Source organism: Cupressus sempervirens, chromosome 11 (assembly GCF_028749045.1).
Source record: "Cupressus sempervirens isolate cs-2001-9-10 chromosome 11, ASM2874904v1, whole genome shotgun sequence".
In the NCBI taxonomy this organism is placed as follows: Eukaryota; Viridiplantae; Streptophyta; class Pinopsida; order Cupressales; family Cupressaceae; genus Cupressus; species Cupressus sempervirens.
The window spans coordinates 185,279,925-185,300,889 of NC_143128.1; the positions used below are offsets into that span (position 1 = coordinate 185,279,925).

A 20,965-nucleotide genomic window follows, 5' to 3' on the forward strand; every position below is an offset into this window, starting at 1 on the left:
TGTTATTAGCTTTTATGTGAATTGTAATAGAAATTTGAATTGTGTTATGTGGAACTTATCTTTTGTGAAATAATTACTCCATGAAGTCAATTATGGAATTATAATGATTATGAAGGAGGTCTAAATTAAATTTGCCTCTAAGTTGATAAAACTGCCCTTATTCATATTTTTTTCAATTTGAGGGAGTCCTTTTTTGTCAATGACTATTATCTTAATAGTTGGGAGATGGTGGAAGTTCCATGGAGTTGGTACATGTAGTAATGAAAATTTTAATTTTTCCTAGAATTGTATTTGCAGTGGTGTTTCGCTAGAAATTGTCAAACCTACTTCACCTGCAAATATAGAGAACCCTCCTATGTTAAAGTAAATTTCACAAGTTAAAATTTTTTTTTACCTAGTGCAATGAAATAAATGAAAAGATGAGTTTGCTTTCTCTTGTTTTACCAAGGTTGCACGGGGACGGGGGTAGTTGGGTACTTAGCATACAAGTACCGGTACAACTACTTTTCAAAATAGGGGACATGGGTACTTGGATACATCAATTTTTTGTTTAAATAATTTAATATTTATAGAAAATATGAAAATATGAGTCATGACAATGGTTTTGCAAAACAAAAACAGTGGTAAAGGTTGCAGATGTTATGTATTGTTTTGAGTTCCATATTTGCAATAAATGTTTAGATGCATAACAGAGAACTTAGACTTTAAACATGAACATGAAGATCATACATCATATAAGAAACACATATTGCAAATGATAAACTTCTGACTTGAACAGTGATAAAGTTTACTCTTAATCAGTATTGTGTCAAAGTTTCAAACTGATTATATATTGAATTAAGTTTGGTAAACAAGGTGATACACAAACAAAAAACTGAAACAAAAATAGGAAATCTTAATCAAGCTCCTTAGCTATGATGCTTTCCATTGAGTACCTAGTACTTGGGTATGTGTCCCAGGGGTGTGGGCACATGCCGGTGTGCAACATAGTATCTTACTCAATGAAATATTGTTTTGATTACATTATTGCTTATTCAAACAAATTTCATCAAGGATAGATAATTTGTTGGATTAGCTGCAAAAAGTTAAGTTTTTAACATAATTATACTCAAAGGTATCACTAAATCAGGATTCATGATAGTGAGTGGAAATTAGTGTTAAAAATATGAATAAGGCTAATACAAGTAGTTATTGATGTCTGGTTTGTTGAGCGAATGGATGTCATTCATGGCAATTTTGATTGACTTTTTAAGACCTTATGTAGATCACTTTATCATTGTGTATGTGGATGATATAATATTGTTTAATTAGACCGGTAAATTGACATCTCCTTTGTTTGGAGTAGTCCTGGAAATTCCACCTGAAAACTAATTTCAAGTGAACCTGAAGAACTGCGAGTTTGCTCGTCAGTCATTCATGAATTGAAGTTTTGTTGTTGGATTTAAAGAGTTGAAGATAGCCCTATTAAGTATTCATGCCATTTAGACCCAGCGAACACTTAATTTGACCAAGATGCATAGCTTTGTATGAGCAACTTAATTTGCTGCTAATTTGTCAAGAATTAGAGCTCCATTAAATTTTTTTTCTAAAAGAAAAAATCAGTTAAAGAAACTTGACACCCATGGGATTTATTCCATAAACTTGACATTACTATCCATTCACAGTAATATGGGCCACTAGCCATTCTTGGAATTGTTGGAGGTGTTATTTATTTTTTTGTTTTTGTTGTTTGAAGCTACAAACCTTTGAGCCCTCACAGTGGAGTATAGATAAGGAAGTAACATAGCCAGATGTGGAATTGTAACAAAATACATAGAATTGTGAACTCGTGAGGATTTTGTTAACTCTTGCCGTATATGGTAATTATCATGAAATTGTAATTTGAAAATACCATCATGATCATGCATTTGATATAGTCAAATGTTTTCTCATCTGATGCCAAAGAAATTGATTAATATCTTAGCATAATCAGCAGTAATTAGCAATTTTTTTGTTCAACTTTATAAACTCATCTGATCCCTTAGTAATCAGCAGTACTATATAGAATCTGTTCTAGTTTAGGCATGGTGTAACCTATATATTTTCAACAAATTAAATAATATAAATTGGCGTACTATCACTGACATGTAATTTGATAACAAGCTATGTGCATTTGATGCATCACAATTCAATTCATAGGAAATAAATTTAGCTATTACCTTATTTTAGAAATATTCATACTTGGTCTGCATTACTTAATGAAGCTATTTGTAGGCCTTTACTTAGATTTAGAGGTGCAATTTTGATTTGTTTCCTGGAATGATTTTCAATGCATATTTTGCATAGTAATCTTATTGTTAATGGATCTTTTATTGTGTGCTTTCAGATGTCGTGACAAGCAGCGAAAAGAAACTTCTCGACTTCTGTCATGGAATGGAAAGTTTACAGCTATGAATCAACTACTTTTAGAGGAAAATGAAAGGCTGAGGAAGCAGGCAACCCAACTAGATAGTGAAAATCAGTATTTACGTCAACAATTGCAGTTAATGCATGCACGTGTTGGAAGTAACGCTGCATCTCTCCAGCAGGTTCTTCCTCATCTTTCAATGCTTTTCCATATGTGGTTGCAAATACTCTGTGATGATTTTTTTATCATTTAGAAAACTTCCTTCATGGTACTAACATAATATTTTGAAGTGCCACCTAAAACTTCCATAGTAACTAGAATACGTTTGAGGCTGATTCATAAATTACACGAGTTGTCCATCCTCCTGCAATTCATACACTTTGTCTTCTGCCTCTTCTTTTGGTCTCCAAAAGATCTGAATTAAAATTGTAATTTAAATTAGGGGTCTCATACTAGTTATGGATTGAATGTGTTATTTTTGAAACTCCAATGGTACTCAAATGAAAATTTTCCAGCTAGAATCTTTAGTGGTTGTTTCTCCTTTAGTTTTTTGTCTAGCCAGTGAATTCTTTTCAATTATGTTGCCTTATTGTCTTCCCTGAGTTGAAATTATCAAAAGGTGTGCAATGTAGTGACTAGTGTTTTAGTAATGTTTGACTCAATGATTAACCAAGTTAGTTACATTATGATTTGTCTTGTTCAATTTGATTTGTGGATGTGACATGTCCACTTGGCCCCAAGCCTTGTTTTCCTGTTGCCCTAGCATGCAATTCTCTATTGGGTTGCCGATTTGGGTATGGGTACGGACACGAGTAGGATATATGAGTTCATAGGTATGAATTTTTTTTTCCTTGGGTATAGGTAGAGGCATGTTTTTACACACACATATACATGAATTATGTATCTATAAATACATGTTCAAACGACAAAGTTATAGATATAAAATGAAGAGTGATACTCATAAATCCATTATTGCCAATAATATTGTAAACAAAATTTCTCATACCAAATTCATAATTAGACACAACAAAAAATCAATTTACAAGCCATCTTTGATATCCATGCCCATCTCGCTGAGAAACATCAAGGTCAACATTTGGTTCAACTTCATTTGAACAACAATCCATTAGATTGCTATTCCCACTAGCTACATCTGTGTCATGTGCAAGAGCTGCCTCATGTTCATCTATAGAGACTTGGGCAAGTTGTGTAACAATGGTGTCAAAATCAGGACACCTAGAGGCTTGATTCCAATTCCTTAGTCACACCCTCATTGTATCCCGGTTGCTAACATGACAATAGAGGAAGGTTGTTGTCGATCAAATCGTTTTCTTTTTTGGCACCGAAATGACTGTGCTTCAATTAAACGATTGTGCTTGACAGATTGGATTGAGTGTGCAATCCAATTCCACTCAACTAAAGAACTTACTACCTATTAATTTTTTATACAAAATTTAGTTTTTAATTTTTTAATTCAAGCGTCAAAATTGAAATAAATTAAAATATAAATCATAAAAATAGTATTTATATACGATAGCATCAAACTAAAAAAAACAAAAATACTCGATAAAAATAAAATAAAAATTAAAAAATGTGTGGGAGAGAATTCTAATTGCAAGAGGCTTCAAGCAAATGGTGGCTTGACCATGTACGTGTTACCCCTTATTAGAATTCACCCTATATTTGGCATGTAGAGTGATAGTATCATGATTTATTGAAGATACAAACTGGCCAAACTTGGTCAAGGCAATATTTCTAGTTTCATCATCATCATATATCTTTTTAAATGTAGCCTTGTAGCTTGTAGCAACCTCCACAACTTTATAAGGTGCCACCCTCATTGGTAATGTAAATATCTCTTGGCTATAAAACCTTGCCGAAGTGAATGCAAAGAGATGTAAGGGGGTGGTCATCTTATTCGAGCAATCAACAATAATTTGTTGCACAATTTGAAAAATGCATTTGTTGGGTCATGTTTATTGGCCTATGTTTCTGTTCTTACGTTCATCACCATGGTCTCCAGGCCATCATAACTTTCACCCAAACATGGGTGATCAATATCAAGACACCTAATTATGCTCATGATGGGGTCATTGGAACTTGAAACATATCCTTTACAATCCCATCACTTATCATTAAGGCTCCATGCTTTTATTTTTGTACCTCTTTTATCATTAAGGATCCATGCTTTTACTTTTGGGGTGCTTTTTGTGTTTGACTGCTTCCATACACTCCACAAAGTGTTGGTGACCATAGCACTCAAGCTCTCTCGCAACTTCCCAAGTCGTCTTTAGACAAATGTGTGAGATGAAAATCATGTTTTGACAACCTTAAATGGTATTAAAGAATACATGTTATATATTAACTACAAAAGATTAATTTTTTTTTTTGAAATACCTTTAACAACTCCAACTTGGAGAGGGTCCGAAATATGGCTTATGACATGTGATGATTATTAAACATTTGGATCTTCTCGGCCTCCGCTTAAACTTGGTTGATCCATTCAATTTTTGTTGTAGGCTTCATATGGTGTCAACAAATTGTGATTATATTTAGCCTCCACTATAGACCCAATTGCCCTACAATTTTTAGCAGTGTTTGTAATGACTTGGATAACATTTGTAGGCCTACCATCTCAATGGTTTCTATGAGGATATTGACGATGAAACTTGTATCCTTCACTTGTCCCTCAAAATCCATTGCCTACATCACCCCATTAGGGGGCACTGCTGTAATATTGATTAGTGGCCTATTTTTTGCAATCTTTCCATCTATCGAGAATGGACACACTTGTTTTTGGTCATGTACCTTTGATCACTCTCAGTGATGTCTCTTTTGGAGCTTTCTCCTTCGCTAATAAGGTGGTTCACACCTTTTCATACCTAGGACTAACATAATCATGCTATATATTTCAAAGAGTATTCACAATCTACCACTGGTAAGGTGAGCTAACATTGTTGAAAGGAAGCCTATTGTCATAAATGCAATGAGTAATGCTTTAATCCACAACCTCTTTGATTTCATTTTTGAAGGTCCTATCTGGTGGGCCTTTATCTCATGTAACTTTCTCTGGTTTAGAAGGTGGTCACATTGGCATGAAAGGATGTGGGCCAACTGATTCACCAATCCATTAGTAGGCCTCTTTGAGCTTGTCTTGGCAAGAGAGTGATTAGTCTTTGATTTGACGCTTCTCATGCCAACTTGCTCTTGTTCTTTAATAGATTTGTAGGATTAGACCTTTTGGCAACACTTTCTTACTTTGGCCCTCGACAAGCTCTCATTATGTGTCTAAGGCTGGCATTGAAGTGAGCTTTCACTCGATACCATGAGCCTGTATACCCTATGTTTCAATGGTTAGATTACCAATGAAAACTCCGACCACTAGACATTTTCTTAATCATTGTTGTATCACACCTAAGTGGTGAACCTGGATCAATATTTAAAGGGCTCTCTTCATTTTGGCCTCCAACAACTAAACTAGAATTTCAACTTCCAACCATTGTGTATGAATAATGAACCTAATACAAAAAATTGAAAACATTTTGTAAAAATTTCAACATTGTAATCCCTTAATATGTATGCAAAATTTGAAAAATATTCAAAATTCTTTTTAAAAAATCAAATGAAGATTCATTCACCTTTGATGGTTAAATCTTCCTTCACTAATGATTTCTAATCCTTTGGTGCATGTCTCATTCCTCTATAGCCTTCACTTTTGAAGAAAAATGGAACGACCTTTAAAATGAGCTTGAGAACGAAATGGTGAAAAATGCAAGCCTTGTGATGAGTGATGAATGATGAATTGAATGAGAAAATAGATTCAGATACCACCAAACTTAGGGTTTTAAGGATATTTTATTGTTATAAAAGTCTGTTTTTAAAATTAGTGGGGCATGTTTTTGGGCTCTCACTGTCATGGGCTCGCCCATGTTTGTCTCGGGTGTGCCCTGTGCACCCAAGTGTTGAAAACAATTGATCAGTTGTATATTGATTACAAAAAGTTTATTTACTTTGAACTTGATACATTGCCTAATCCAATTGGAAGTCAGCAGATTTCACCTCCTGAGTCCTCAAATTCTCCAAAAGCAGCCGAGTCATAGTCTGAAGGACCTGAGTCGCAATCAGAGGCTACCGAGTTGCAGCCAGTGCAACCTGAGTCTAAATCTGAAGGATCCAGGCATGATGCAAAAGATCATGGTAAGGCAAGTGGAACAAGTTCTAAATCCAAAGTACTTGTATTAGCAAGATATGTCAGAAGGCACCATGCACTTGAGCAGATTATTGGAGACAAGTCAAATGGTACAAAATGACAAGGAACAATTGAAAGGTACATGTTTGCTTACTGAATTTGAACCTAGAACAGTTAAAGATGCTTTGGATAATGAAAGTTGGATTGAAGCAATGAATGAAGAGATGAAAGAGATAGAAAGGAATAAGACCAAGACTCTTGTTCCTAGACCCAAGGATAAAAATGTAATTGACACTAAGTGGGTTTTCAGAAATACACTGAATGAAGATGGAGAAGTTTCAAGAAAAAAAGCAAGGTTACTATGCAAAGGTTACTCTCAAGAGGAAGGTATTGATTATGGTGAAACTTTTGCTTCTTTTGCAAGATTAGAAGGTGTTAGGACTTTACTTGCTTATGCTGCATATAAAGGATTTAAAGTGTATTAGATGGATGTGAATTTGCATTCTTGAATGGAATTCTAAAAGAATAAGTTTACATAGAACAACCTGAAGGTTTTGTAGATACCAACAAAAGGGATATGGTTTGTAAACTGCACAAAGCAGTGTATGGTCTTAAGCAAGCTCCCAGAGCTTGGTATGCAAGACTTCGTAATTATTTGATGAAGATTGGTTTTCAAAAAACAAATGATAACAACAACTTATATATCAAAGAAGGACCAGACAAGAAGATTGTGTTGACAAAAATCTTTGTGGATGATACATTGTTTACTGAAAATGATGATTTATGCAAAGCTTTTTTCAGAGGAAATGAGTAAGTAATTTGAGGTGTCAATGTTTGGAGAAATCAAATTCTTTGTTGGCTTGCAGATTCAACAAAAGAAAGATGGTATCTACATTACTCAATCTAAGTATATCAAGGAGACATTGAAGAAGTTTGGTATGGGTGGATTCAAGACCAGTTGGAACGCTTATGTCTACTGGACATAAGCTTTCCAAAAATGATGATTCCAAAGAGGTAGATCAGACCACATATAGATCAATGATTAACAAACTTTAGTATGTTGTACATACTAGGCCTGATTTGCTCTTGCAGTTGGTATGGTGGCAAGATTTTCAGCTAATTCTAAAGAAAATCATATGATGGCAATAAAGAGAATCATGAGAAATCTGAGGATTACTGAAGACTATGGATTATGGTACAAGAAAGGAGGCAATTTAGATTTGAAAGCCTTCACTGATGTAGATTGGGGAGGAAGTGTTGATGACAAGAAGAGCACCAATGGTGGAGCGTTCTTTCTTGGTAAGAGACTAGTGTCTTGGACAAGTAAGAAGCAAAATTGCATTTCTCAGTCTACAACATAGGCAGAATATGTTGCAGCAGCAGTTAATTGTTCCAATGTTGTTTGGTTCAAGCAACTGTTGGCAGGTATGAAGGTAGAAATTAAGGATCCAATGGTTATCTTTTGTGATAACACCAGTGCAATCAATAGATCAAAGAATCTTGTATATTTTGTGATTCATACCAAGACCAAGCACATTGCAATAAAATATTATTTTCTAAGAGAATTGGTGTTAGACAAAGAGGTGAGATTGGAATATGTGAATACTAAAGATCAAATTGTTGACACATTCGCCAAGCCATTACCTAATGATGCATTCTTGTATCTAAGAGGTAAGTTAGGGGTTATTCCCCTATTTGAAGCTCACTAAATGAAGTTTAGTGATGCATTAACCAGAGCATGTTGAAGATCAGTCAAGTTGATGCAGTAATGAAAGGGCAGATTGCATATGAATCTGTACGTTAGGTACATTGATATTCACTGAATATTGTCTTTGGCATAAGATGTCAAAGAGGGAGAGTTTGTGTCATATCACAAAATTTTTGTTTGAAGATGTCAAAGAGGAAGAACTTGGTCTGATATCAAAAAGGGAGAGTTTACTATCATAAGAAGATGTTGAAGATAGAAGAGTTTGCTGACAGAGGAAGAAACTAAAGTTAGAGGGAGTTCTCATGGATGAGAATCATAATGAAACTAAGGATATTTTCTTTACTTTATTTTGCTCTGAAATTTCATTGTATTATGACTTGTTGTGTTGTCATCAATGTCAAAGAGGGAGATTGTTGAAAACAATTGATCAATTGTTTTTGATGTTACACAAAATGTCGTATCTTTACCTGTCAGTGTATGCTGAGCTCACTTGGGGGATGAAGACAATTTCTTGTGTCTATCGAGCATTACAGTGTTTGTTACGTTTAGATGACAGTGTCTACTGAGTTCACTTAGGCGTCGAAGAGAAGTTCATGGAAGTTGAAGAGAAGTTCATGGAAGTTGAGTGTTAACCAAGCTCACTCGGTTAACAAAGGAAAGTTGGATGGAACCAGTGTTAACTGAGCTCACTCGGTTACCAAAGGAAGTTTACGAAGATGTAGTGTTAATCGAGTTCACTTGGTTAACACAGGAAAATCATTTTAGTGTTAGTGTCTACTGAGCAGGGCCGACTAACAAAGGATTTTCTTGTTTTGGCTTATTGAGTTTAATGGATTTGTTTGTTGGTTCTAGCTGACTAAGGAGATGAATATTAATTATTCTAAGTTGTATTCAAGCTGACTTGATAATGTATATGATATAAGGTCAAGTTGAGGATTGAATGTGTGTGGGAATGTGTGGAAGATAAGAAGATGTTTAAAGGAAGCGAATTGGAAGAATAAACAGAATATCTTTGTTGGGCAGCAAACATTAATTTGATCAGGAAGAATCAAGTATTCGAGCTAGAATTGAGATCTGAAATCAGCAATACAGTTGCACCAACAATCAGGTCATATCATTGTTACTCTCTAATCATTGTAGCAATGTATCAAATCTCTTAACAGAGTTAACCTAATAGCTATTTGCCAAATCCCAAGGTGACATTTCTAGATTGAAGTGTCTAAAGACTTCTAACAAGGGCACTCCTAACAGGGTGAGTAAATCCTCTAACAGGGTCACACCTAACAGTGTGTTTTGTAACCTTTAATAGGGTTGGCTCCTAACGGGGCTCACTTCAGAAGAGTGAAAAATAGTAAGTAGTTGCAATTGGTGGTTTTTCCCAAATTGGGTTTTCACGTTAAATCTTGGTGTCACTTGTGTTCATGCTAGTTCTTTTGTGTGTATGCAACTAAGTTAATTAAGGTTAATCACAGTTAATATCTTAAGATCTGCATGTTCAGTATTTGCCGAGTAACAATTGATATTATAGTGCTTGTTGAGTTACAACATATTGTTAGTGTTAACTGAGTGTCTGTGTTTTAACTGAGTAACAACAATTTTAACAGAGTTTATGTTTTATATTGACATCTAAGGGATCTTGGATTTATTTTAGTGGTAACTGATTCACCCTTCCCCTCTCAGTTACTCGTCTTATATTTCCAACACCAAGTACCCTGTGTTTTTGGTTGTGCCCAATCCATAGGGTCCTTAGGTGCTTGGGCCCTACTTGGGGGCAAATATGGACTGCACTCAAACCTATACAGTACTCGGACCTGATTTTGTGGTTTCAATGAAGAATTTGGTATCTTAGATTTTATAGTGTCTTGATGAAAAAGTAGCATAGGTCTCACACTTTCGTAAAACCCTTGTTACATTTGGAGTTGGCTCTTAAGTTTAAGGAATGTACTCTATAATGGAGGACATATGTTTAAATTTAGAGAAGGATAGGCTTGCATACATCAAAAGGTTAATGTAACAACACTTACCTTGTGGAATACTTGCATTGGAAGGATTTTATACACTAATTTGGTTCATGATTTATGGTGACCTAAAATATTGTCTTTACCTTTGCCTTTTAATATCAAAATGACCAATTGAAAACAAATTTTTTCTTTGAGAGATCTTGAAAGGTACTCAACCTTTCCAACGTTTGTTAGAAGCTAAAAAAATCATTCTTGGGTACCTTAAAATTGGGAAACAATTTTCCACAACCTACAAATCCAAGCTTCTTATACAGACATGGGTACAAGAATCAGGTATATGGGTATGGGCAATTTGTTTTGGGTATGTGGGATATAGTGCATATATATGTATACAATTGTAAAACAAAATCATTTGATAGTATGACACTTCATAATTGATCCTCATGTTAGAAGCTAAAAAAATAATTCTTGGGTACCTTAAAATTGGGAGACAATTTTCCACATCCTACAAATCCAAGCTTCTTATACAGACATGGGTACAAGAATCAAGTATATGGGTATGGGCAATTTGTTTTAGGTATGTGGGATATAGTGTATATATATGTATACAATTGTAAAACAAAATCATTTGATAGTATGACACTTCATAATTGATCCTCATGTGATAGAAGACTCGAATTAGAATGGATATAAACAAGTCTTCTTCTCTTTTTGTAGCCATCCGGTTATGCTTCATTGCGTGGATAAAGGAGCATGTAGACCAATTCCGTATAGTGGTAGAAGAACTTGCAACCTATTGAGATTGGAGAAAAAACCAACAAAAAAAAAAAAAATAAAAGATGCAAAAGAAATTAAAAAATGTGAAGTGTACAAATGGTAAAATAAATAACAAAAAAAACTTGTGAGAGAATCTTGATTGTAGAATGTTGGAGCTACATAAAATCTTGATCATGGAGTTACTACTATATAGAAGCATACATTTTGAATTGGTCATTAGCAATATGAGGAGTAAATTATTTCTCACTGAGATGATCAAGCCAGACTCTGTTAACATTTTCCTCCACTTTGGATCTTGGAAGAATTTATAAAATTCCTACTCGTACTTGGTAGAAACTTCATAATCTATTTTTGGTGAAAATTTCCTTGGCAAAGAAAGTATATCATCGCTATAGTACCTTAAAGCTAGTGCATATGCAAGGAGGTGCAATGGTGTGGTCATCTTGTTATCATGATAAAAAGTGATTGATAATACCCTTTTAAAGAGTATTTCTTGGGGGTCATTCTCTCTCTCTCTCTCTCTCTTTAATTTTCTATTACGAAAATAATTTCCTCTATCATCATGTCCATGGCATCATAGATATCCCCCAAGCATGGTGCATTTGTATCAACAAACTTGAGCATAGTTGTGAAAGGCTTGGTGAAATCCATTACATATTCCACATGATCCCACCAATTGTTATCCAAGATCGATGACTTTACCTTTTGCACCCTCTTTGAAATTGATTGCTTCCAAACATCCCATGGGTTGCTAATAACCATTTTACCCAATGCCTCTCGTACCTTCAAGAGTCGTCTCATAGCAATCGTATGAGAAATAAATTAGGTCTCATCAACCAAGGAACATTTTGATAACACATTAAAAAAATGTAAAGAATGCATTAACAAATATTTTAAATTTATATACCTATTGAGCATGGCATAAATAAAAATAAATAAATAAATAAAATTGACATTCAACAATTCCAATGTCAAGAAAGTTTTGAAAACTGCTTGTGGCATTTGGTGATTTGTCATGAACATTTGGATCTTCTTGGTATATTTCTTTCACCCACTCTAGTTGAGTGCCAAATGCGTGCATCACCAAGTTGAGGGAGTGTTCTATTAGAGTATTATAGTGTTTCTTTAATGGTCATCTTAGCTAGTCTTTAGTTTATTAAGTAGTTTTTGTTTTCATCTTTAGTTCACAATTGTTTCTTTTAGAAACGTTGTCTTTGTAAATCTATATAAGGAGCTTTCATCTTCTTTGTTTAATACAACAACATTGATTTACCATGACATGGTATTAGGGCTGGTCGATGGGATTTCATAAAAAATGGCAATTTTTTAAAGAAAAATTCAAAGCCTATTTTGATTTGGATTTTATTTCTCGAAATTTGTTTTTTGATTTTTTGAAACAAAAATCATCAAAGGTATTTTATGAAGATTTTGCGGTTTGTGTTTAGAGATTTTTGCTGAAAGTTGCGAGCTTGGTCGAGGGTTTTGATTGTGCGATTTCTTGGTTTGGGCAAAAGTCTCTTATTTTTGAAGGTTGCATGTATTTGCATGTGAGTTGCATGTTCTTTTATGTTGCTTGCATGTGCATTTTGTTACTTGCATGTGTGTTTTACCATGCAATGTCTCGTGTTTTTCCACATGAATATTTTTTTGATGGGTTTTTATAATTTTTTCCCTTAAAGAAATTCTAATGGGTTTTTATAAATTTTCAATTGAAATTTTTTCTTCTGGGTTTATAATTTTTTCCTCACAAATTATTGGCTGGGTTTATAATTTTTTTCTCAAAATTTATCTAGTGGTTTTATAATTTTTTCCTCAATATTATTTGTTAGGTTTATAGTTTTTTTCTTGAAAAATTACTTGGATTCATAATTTTTTCCTCAAAAATTATATGTTGGGTTTCACCATTTTTTCTCTAAAAAGTGATGCTTTGTATTTTAATTTATGTCTAAAATTTTATTGTTTGATTTTGATTGATTTTTCACCTCAAAAATTGTGTCTAATTTTTTCCGTTTCTTCTCCTAAAAAATAATGGCTTTTTGCAGTCTATTTTGGCATAATGCTCATTTGCAAAGTTTGGAGCGTTTGCTTATGTTTCCTTAAAATCGTGCTAGTTCCCAATGTTTATCTCTGTCTCCAAGGAAGAGCAATTTCATTATCCAACATCTGGTTGGATGTCTTTGTGATGATTTCTAGTTAGATGTTTTGTTGATCTTGGGAGGGTTGGTGACAATTTCATCTCAATGATAGAGTCTTGTCTCTTTTTGTAAAGCTTCTAAAGAAGGGGACGCACTTCTCCATTTTTTTGGACAGCTTTTGACTACTCTTGGTCATTGACATTCTATTGATCCAACAAGGGTCTCAGCAACAACAAAATGTTTTGAAAAATCTGACCAAAAGACAACAATTAGACAATGACCATTAAGGGAGGGTATTAGAATATTATAATGTTTCTTTAATAGTCGTCTTTGTTAGTCTTTAGTTTATTATGTAGTTTCTATTTTCATCTTTAGTTGACAATTTTTCCTTTTAGAAACATCGTCTTTGTAAATCTATATAAGGAGCTTTCATCTTCTTTGTTTGATATAACAACATCGATTTAACATAACATGTATGGTGCATGGTGTCCAAAAAGTGTGTTCATATCTTTGCTCAACCAATAATGTTTTGCATTGTCGGTAATGACTTAGACCACATTCTCATGACCTACCATCTTTATGGATGTGAATTTTGGAAACAGACTCTGTATCTTTGATTCGTCCCTCACAATTAACTGCCCTCAAAAAATTGCCCCTTTGGGGGACACTGCAATAACATTTACTTGCAGACAAATTTTGCAATTTCTCTATCCATAAGAAATAATAGAATCCCCTGATTCAACCCAAGAATCTCTAATTGGTTCCAATGAGCTCTTTATAGATTTTTTCTTTCTTTGCAATAAGGTAGTGCACACCTTTTCATACCCAAGATATGTGAAACTAGGAGGTGCACTATTGATTGCTGATACCATTTCTTACTAATATGGTTATCTCACCAAGTTGAAAGGAAGATCATTGGCATAACTGCAACGTGTAATTTCTTGTTTAGCAATATCTCTTGATTCCATTTTAAATGCCTTGTCCAGTGGACCTCTTTTTCGTGTGGGAATTTGTACTTAATCTATAACATAGAGGGTATTTGCAAGAAGGGATGTGGGAGGCCATTCCTTTATCAGTGGGTAAATTCATTGCTTTTTTTGGGAAAGATGAGCTGTTTGTTTTCCTTTGGCATCCACTCTATCGACATCTTCATGTTCTCTTATATATCTCGCTATTTGTTTGGTAGGCAACCCCTTCTCACTTGGGCCTACACAAATTCCAATCCCTTTCCCAAAAGGGCCCATAAAGTGAAGTTTCACTCGATAATGCAAGCTATTAGTACACTCATTACACTTCCAAAGATATCTCCTACCTCTCGGAAGTTGTTCAATCATTGTGGTATGCCTCCATAAAGGAGATGCTTTATTTATTTTGAACCAAGGTATTTTTTAGTGGCTAATATTTGTAAATTGGCTAATTTTAGAAATTTTTGGCTGGTAATTTGGCTAATAATTTAAGATTTAATGCAACCTAAATCACCATATTTTTATAAATTTTAGCTTTAAAATATTTAAAATCGCTCAATAATTTATTATATTAAAAAATTTATATTAAGAAATTTGCCATAATATTCGATATATGTTAGATTTGATTAACCTAAATATTATTTATTATTGGAGAAATTAAAAATTAATTCATCAATAATTATGAGTTAATTAAGGGATATATCACCAATATTTAGTTTTCACTAGTGATTTAAAATATAATGTAATGATCCTCATCATAGTCCATGAGTTAAAAAATATTCAATTTTCATTTGTAATATTCTATGGTGATTAATGAAATTTCTATTATTACTAAGATTCATCAATATTTTCTATACAAAAATTATGATTCCAAAATAATCGCCAATATAAATAATATTTAAAATAAAAATTTGAAAGATTCGTGAATAGAAATAATATTTTTTTTTCAAAATAATGAAAGATTCACCAATATTTTATATCTTTTTTCAGAGGGGGGTTTCTTAAAGATTACCCTGCTTTTGAACCTTTAGTTTCCTTCTACACCCATTGAACTTTGACTTAAAGCAATTCTTGCAATCTGATTTTTTGCTATTACAAGAAATTATATATTTTTAAATTAGAAACAAATAAATAAATGCAAGCATACAAGTGCAAAAACATTATAACAAAGGGTTAAACTCATTTCCTTTTTAGGAAAAAAGAAATTTGAAAATAACTTAATATTTTTATCAAAATCTTAAAATGTTTGTTAAAAGACTAAAGAATAGTGTTAAATGCTTATCTTAGATGCTTGAATCTCCTTCGTGGATGACACTCTACAATCGATCCCCTTCTAAAAAAACTAGCATCCCATCAAAATGCGCAAATGGAGATAAAGTGAGTTAAGATTGAATAGAAAACAAAATGAATATGTTTTTAAGTTCAAATGGCTTCATAAAGGGCTGTTTTAGGGTTTGTACAAAAATTATTTTGTTTGGACTTTTACACACTCCCCACGCCCTGTGAGTGCGTACCCACAGTAGACTGGTGCTGGGGTACAAGATTTGAACCCTGCAAGGTAGCTTCAAATCTATGTTGCAAGAAGTGAGGAATGAGGAAACACGACAACAATGAAAACATCTCGAGTTTTGGTTCTGGAAGTTTTTTCATAAGAAAATGATCTTGTAATAACCACATATAGACAGATATAGACTTTTTTGGGAAGAAATGGCTTGAAACAGTCTTGTAATATCAAAGGTGGGAGAAAGGACAAGAAACTATAAAGCAAGGGAAATGGTTTGAAATGGCCTACAATTTGTCTTGTATGAAATTCATTGTAGGAAGAAGAAACTCTATAGTGCTGTCGAATGATAATTTGTAAAGGGAAATGTGTCGCTGGTTTTTAAACCATGAAATAGTCCCTGGTTTTTCATTAAATTTAACATTGCTTTGACAAACTCTTTTTTGTTTTTTTGTTTTTCTGAATATATTTTACAATACTCCATTGTGGACTCAGATAAGTTTCCTCTTGCTTGAGCTTGCCATCATGGAGCCACATAAATTTTGAGAAGGTAGACCAATTTCATCCCTATAGAAAGGAAGAACTGTAGATGCATAATAGAGGAGTCACAACCTGTTTTAAGGGGTAACCTGCAGGGAGAGGAAAAGGAATGAAGTTGAAGTGCCGAAGTAGTTCCTTCACTAAGTTCTCATATATTTTATCGTCTAAGTTTTTGTTTCTTCATCTTTATAATAATATAATTTGAAATTATGGTGTCTTTGTGGCAGTTTTTTTCCTAGTGGATTAAACTATACTTGTTCATCTTCTGTTGCTCTTATGGAATTCGATACTCCTGTTTTAATGTTAACCTCAATTTTGCAAATTTGATATGGAGCTATGTGGGATGAGATAAAAAAGGTTGGTTTCCTGGGACTTTTTGTTTTAATGGATGGTCATAGTTTCAATATCAAAGAAACTTTTACAAACTGAACCTTATACATCAATATTAAACGTTTCCAAAATGGAATGTGAGCGACCGAACCCATATCAGGAAATGGATTTAGACAGTAATTTCCTAAAAAAAAATAAAATATAGATTTTTATCATTTTTGTAAAGTAAAAACAAAAATTATACAAAGATACAAATTTTTAAAAATCACATTTATTAATATCACATATAGAATTAGTGCATAATATATAGTTATCGTTTACACATTGGTCTATATATACCAAAAAAGATAAAATCAGCACCAAAACGTTTTCTTTATAAATTTGGAACAAAAAGTACATTGCGTGCACTTGGTCTTTGACCTTTGAGATCATCAAAGTTGGCAAATTTTTTTTGATAAAGGAAAAAAATGTGTATTATAATGAGGAAATTACATAGTTGATATACTAGTTTGGAAATCTAAGTGAAAGCAAAGCCGTGGACCATGGCCAAACAAATCACTATACAACCCTTCAAGCAAAATGTCAGAGAACTGAGAAAACATGCCAATGCCAAGCACAATACCTTAGATTGGTAAAGCCGGATAACCATCAACAAATCAACTGGTGATGTGCAAAATGTTGTTCATAAAAGGAGATGAGTGAGAGAATCAAAATTAATGGTCTTTTCCATTTGACATTGTGATTTCAGGCATTAGTCTTTATAAACAGCAACAGAAAATTAAATAGTCATCTTTCCAGGGGGTCTGGGGTACTGGTTTTGTGTTTTTTAATCTTCCATGTTAGGGTTCAGCTCCTCCCCCAGTTGTCTAAGTTGGCTAAGCAGGAACCTGAGCAGTTATGGAAAGGGAAGGGTTCTTGTTTCACCCTTGGACAGTGAGCTTCACAGAGCTCTCAGTTGGGACAGTTCCTTTTAGCAGTTTGGGCATTTTCATGCATCACCTTGTCAACTTTCTTTTAATTCTCCTTTATGGTCAGGAGTTGTCAAGATTTTCACTGTAGCTCGAGAGATGCTTGAAACTGTGATTCAGGTAATAGGGGATATGTCTCTTGCTACATACATTCCTGCAAAACGTTGATGCGGTCCTTTTGCTGGTGAATGGAGATAGCCATAAAAAAGTACGAGATTTTTCTATGAATGGAACATCCAAACTTTTTCATCAATAGTTTTACTCTGAGCCATGCTTTGAACACTGAATGTGATAGTATTAAGGGCTATAATTAAGGTTGTTTTAACATTTTTCTATCTGTTGGGTCTTCTTTTGACATAAGTATAGTGGAAAAGCAGCTAGTAAGGAAGTAGGTGCATTCAAATGGCCTTTATGAGAAAAGATGCTGCATTATGTGGCCACTGCCTTTTGGAGTCCACTGGATGCTGAAGTAGTCTGCTGGATGAGGTATAGTCATAGTCTGTTGTCTAGGCCCTAGGGGAACCTACTATTAAGATGAGAATTAAAGGACCTCAACTTGAATGTCTAGATAGTCTATTTAGTCGGTGGTTGGATGTATGTCGTACCTAGCCATTAGCTCTCATGAATAGGCCAATCAAGATGAGATTAACGTGTGTATGTGTATTACCAATTAGATCTCAATGGCAAACCTTTGCTGGTCTAGAGAGGAGATATTCCGCTCCTTGCCCCAGAATAGAGTTAGAATCAGTAGCCATGGTAATTGATCCTGAGTGTGGTTAGCTGTTCCACATTTCCTGCTCTCCCATTCATATTTCCATCTATAGACTAGACTCTTATTCTTCTTCTTTACTATTATATATTAGCTCTTGGTATTCTTCCACTGTACTATTATATATGGTATTGGCCCCAGATCTTCCAGTGCACCTTGCCATTCCAGACCTTATTCATCTATCCGAGATGGATTGATGGCTGCCCCTATTTTTAAGCACTACTCGGAACTATTCCAACACATTTTGATTACTATAATAAGCTGTAAATTGTTGTGTTATTAGTTGCTAGTACAGGAATAAGCGATCTTCATCTAGGACGCTATTGCCAAAGAAAAGACCCTGTTTGGAATTCTCTTTCTTAAACTAAGATGCTTGATTGTGAGCTCAGCTCACACTCAATCAAAGTTGATTTTAAAAAGATGCAAAATTTTAGTATCTGAAGACACCTATTAGCAAACCATCAAATATACTCATGGATAATCTTATTTATAGTTTAGGAATATCTTTATCTGCATAGGATGTTCAATGTGTCTTTCTTTCTATACATTTTGCATACAGTTTATTGACCTTATAAAATTTAATACATACATTCCAAAACCATAGTCTTTCATCCATTTAATGAAATTCAGCACAATTTGAATAATGTCCTTGCTGGTTTTGTAAATGATCTCCTTCTGACATCTGTGTTAACAAGGACTATAAGTCTATAGCTAATATGTAATAGTCTTTAATAAATTCCTTTAATTGTTTCAGAAGAGTTGTGGATATAAAATATTACTTTCATCCATTTGATGAAATTCAGCACAATTTTAATAATGTCCTTGCTGGTTTTGTAAATGATCTCCTTCTGACATCTGTGTTAACAAGGACTATAAGTCTATAGCTAATATGTAGTAGTCTTTTATATATTCCTTTAATTGTTTCAGAAGAGTTGTGGATATAAAATATTAATTAAATATTTTCTCTTCTGAATAATCAAAACTTGATTGTGACTGGTTGGAAAAAATTGAACACTCGATAATTTTTGCACATTGTGAGCAGACAGTATTGCCTGCAAATGATGCTACTTCTGACTCAGTTATAACAAGTGGGCAACTACAGCAACACTCACCTCAGCATCCCTCCTGTGGTGTAAGTGCCTCCAGGTGAGTTATCTAAAATTTGTTAGATTTGTTTTTCACCAGAGGTTGGATAAAATTAGCATATTTCAAACATGCAATTGATACTGGATTGATTCATTAATTGCAGGTTGTTTACCATAGCAGAAGAGACTTTGGCAGAGTTTCTAGCAAAGGCAACAGGAACTGCAGTGGATTGGATCCAGATGCCTGGGATGAAGGTGTGAACTTTATAGCTATACTTGGATAAAATTTGACTATTATTTTTTGTGATCATATTTCAGTGAATATTTCTAAGGTTTTAGAATTGTTTCAGTATTTAATGTGATTAACTACTCAGCTATTTTCTCATTATTGTGCACCTTTAGCCTGGTCCGGAATCCATTGGTGTAGTGGCTGTTGCACAATTGTGTGGTGGATTGGCTGTGCAAGCATGGGGTATTTTTGGGATGGAACCTTCAAAGGTGATTTTTAATCATTTGGCATTTGTCTGTCACTGCTTCTGCTCTCATTTAATGAAATCTTCCAGGATCGTTGGTTTATTGTGAGTTTGAACAATCGGTCTATGAAAATGAAGCTACAGTTACTTTGCCAAATCTGGTGGCTTATATAATATGTTTAACTTTTTAAAATAATGTCTTTATAATATGCATGTTAAAATTTAATGTACGAAATTTCTCAAGATTTTATGCAAGTTCAAAAGATGATTAGTTTCTCCTTGTCTGTAATCTATACATATCCTATCATCTGGAATCAATGATTTAAAAGTTTAACTTCCATAGATCTCATGCAGTCTTCAAATTTGAAATTCCTGATAACATTTTCTAAAACAGTTGGTGATTGAAACAACATGATTTGGAATTTGGAATTTACGCTTTCCATTTCACTGTAGGTTTTAAATATCCATGCTTGGTAATTTAATAGCAAAATGTTTGTTAGACCTGTTATATTAATTGTCAAATTTTTATGACTCTTTCAAACACGTATGAAATTAATAATACTAGGAGGGTTCTCACCTTGAAACATCAACTTTTTCATATTAATATGAATAAAGGGGAAACAGTTATGCCATATTTTATAAGAATTACAGAACTAAAGGATCAACTATCAACTATTGGAAATCATGTAGACGAAAAGGAATTATCCTTGATAGCTTTCAATGGGTTATCAACTTCTTGGGAATCCTTTATTCAAGGGATCAGTGCACGGCTTGAACTCCCTAAATTTGATCAACTTAAGAATGACTGCATGCAGGAAGAATCAAGATTAATTACAAGAGGAATCAGTCTAAATAATGAGGGAGAAATACAAGCCCTACATACAAACACAAAGAATAAAAGGAAGAAAAATTTCAAACGAAAAAGGGGGAAAAATAATCCTAAACAAACCTTCAAGAGGAAAGATATGTCTAAAATACAATGCTACAAGACCGATAAATTCAGACACAGTCACATGTATTGCCCGGAGAGAAACAAAACTCATGCCTATAGCTGAAGTCAAGGAAGCTGAAAATTTTGTGTTCTTCTTAGCTTTATCAAGCAAACTAAACACTACCAAAAATTCTTGGATAATTGATAGTGGTGCATCTCGATATATAAATGGATTCAAAGAGCAGTT

The 20,965-nt window shown here is 33.8% G+C and overlaps 1 protein-coding gene across 8 annotated transcripts in view; it reads left to right on the forward strand.

Annotated features, from left to right (window-relative positions):
• LOC149528815 (homeobox-leucine zipper protein ATHB-15-like) overlaps positions 1-20,965 on the forward strand; it is a 109,630-nt gene that overhangs the window by 50,913 nt on the left and 37,752 nt on the right. For all 8 annotated transcript variants that reach the window (XM_089809102.1, XM_089809105.1, XM_089809109.1 and 5 more), the window contains 4 exons: positions 2,366-2,567; positions 19,272-19,375; positions 19,479-19,569; positions 19,717-19,812. In XM_089809102.1, the coding sequence (XP_089665228.1) occupies positions 2,366-2,567; positions 19,272-19,375; positions 19,479-19,569; positions 19,717-19,812 (493 nt within the window). The remainder of the gene's footprint in view (positions 1-2,365; positions 2,568-19,271; positions 19,376-19,478; positions 19,570-19,716; positions 19,813-20,965) is intronic.